General features: G+C 37.2%; 1 protein-coding gene across 1 annotated transcript; it reads right to left on the bottom strand.

Annotated features, from left to right (window-relative positions):
• Positions 1–1,888, bottom strand: LOC120715000 (glutathione S-transferase alpha-4-like). Its single transcript, XM_040001716.1, has 2 exons — positions 1,820–1,888; positions 1–325 (listed from the first exon to the last, which is right to left on the bottom strand). Exons 1-2 carry the CDS (start codon positions 1,886–1,888, stop codon positions 164–166), a joined length of 231 nt encoding a protein of 76 aa, XP_039857650.1. The 3' UTR covers positions 1–163.

The following is a 1,888-nucleotide window of genomic DNA, read 5'->3' as shown; positions in this document are numbered from 1 at the left end:
TCCACCAAGCATCTGAATGAGTTTTAATATCAACATTTATTCAGTTCACATTGTTAGAAAAGCTCACATACGTTCTCATCTATCCTGTTAGTGCAGCATTTATCGACACGTAGGCCTGCAGATATAAATGATCACAAACATGCTGCATGATAAGGAACAGATTTTACTGAGATGGTAATTCGGACTGGGAGACTTCCATGATAGCCTTTGCATAGTTTTCATCCGGCGGTGGCTTCCTCTTACTGCCTGGCTGCAGAAACCTGTTGATGGCAGGGATTTGGATCATCCTGCCCTGGAAAGACTGGGAGGAAACACTGGGAACTGACTAAGCGTTTCACAGTACTGAGTTTTAATAACAATAATAATATGAGTCATTCAATATGAAATTCATCAAATCTCAAAAAAGCTTCCACCTGAATCTCTGAGAACCAGCTGATGTTTTTTTAACCTCTGCAAGTGTGTTTGTGTCCTTCTGTCATGTTAACCACCCATTAAAATTTGGGTTACATCCACCAAGGTCTTCAAAGTGTACTTAATGATATATTACTTTGAAAGCCCTATAACCTAGAAACATTAAATATTACAACTGTGGCATGTACTGTCAACATATAGAAAATACCACATAAAGATTTAAGATATCATGTCACACTTGACCTCTGACTTTTTAACGTCAACAGAGTGATCTGAAAGGTCAAAGTGATAATAATTCTATATAGAGCTATTTAAAACATGTTTCTTACTTCCATTGTTTTTATTGACAGAATATAGAGAATAGTTTAAGGGAATTTTAACTATCACATTACTTTGGATTTCTGACCATTTCAAGGTCAAATAAGGTCCAATTTTTATCTTCAAAACTGCACTTAAAAGTCTGCTGCTTTTGTTTGTATTGGCAACATTTAACAAATACCTGACCTTTGATCTCACGTTTACATTTCACCAAATGCATTATGTCTTTAATGAGCTGTACATTTTTTTCTTTTAAAAGTACATTTTAAAAGAAAAAAACCCAAATGATTGCATACAAAATACAATACGACTCACTTAAAAGTAAATATTGCCCACTGAGTGAGCTGCTTTGGCAGAGGTTTGCGCTCTGGGAGTGCTTCTCATTGTAACTTTGGTTTATTTAATGAAAATATGCAAAATTTGAAATTTATATTCTGACATAGCAGAGGGTAACCACCTCGGTGTAGTTAAACGGTCTGTAACTTATTAAGTATTCATAAAATAGAGATACAAATTCTCATGACGTCTCTAAATATACTAAAGTTATTGTAGAAGTTGATTTTGAGAGGACCGGGTGGGAGGCACTGATTTTTCTTGGAATGCCCCGTATGTGCTTCAGTTTCACAAGGACAGGTGATTCATTGTTTTGTTGAATCATATCCAGCCCTGTCACTGTTACCTTAATGTTGGGAAAGTCTTTGTAAATTCCTGGAAATCTCTCCTCCAGCTCCAGGGTCCATTCAGCCAGCAGCATCTGCGAGGCTTAGTTTACCTCCCACCAGGTAAACGGTCCAGTCAGAGCCTGAGAAATTTGTCCAAAAAAATGCATAATGGCCATTTTGGCAACAATCATGTTTTTCTAAACAAAAAGAGTCAGTTATTCTACCTTTTCATGCACAGGAAGGTAGCACTCCTTTGCTCTGCTTTGAATGTTTTCCAGTTTAGGTTTGGGGTCTGCACAGAACGGCAGTGACAGAGTACATGTTGATCCTAAGGAAAAGCTTAATAATGTATTTAAATAGAGCCACAATATAGTATCAGAAGTTCTCTCTTTACTATTCCATGATTATTGAAGTGGAGCATACATAACTCGATCTTTGAGGTCCTTTCCGTGCAGGTTGTGCTTCTCGGCGAGATGGCTAAGGAGCACAGATAACAT

Source organism: Simochromis diagramma, unplaced genomic scaffold (genome assembly GCF_900408965.1).
Source record: "Simochromis diagramma unplaced genomic scaffold, fSimDia1.1 OVJJ01000421.1, whole genome shotgun sequence".
In the NCBI taxonomy this organism is placed as follows: domain Eukaryota; kingdom Metazoa; phylum Chordata; class Actinopteri; order Cichliformes; family Cichlidae; genus Simochromis; species Simochromis diagramma.
The sequence above is the reverse complement of the archived record's forward strand: the minus strand, read 5'-3'. Positions and strand labels throughout refer to the sequence as shown.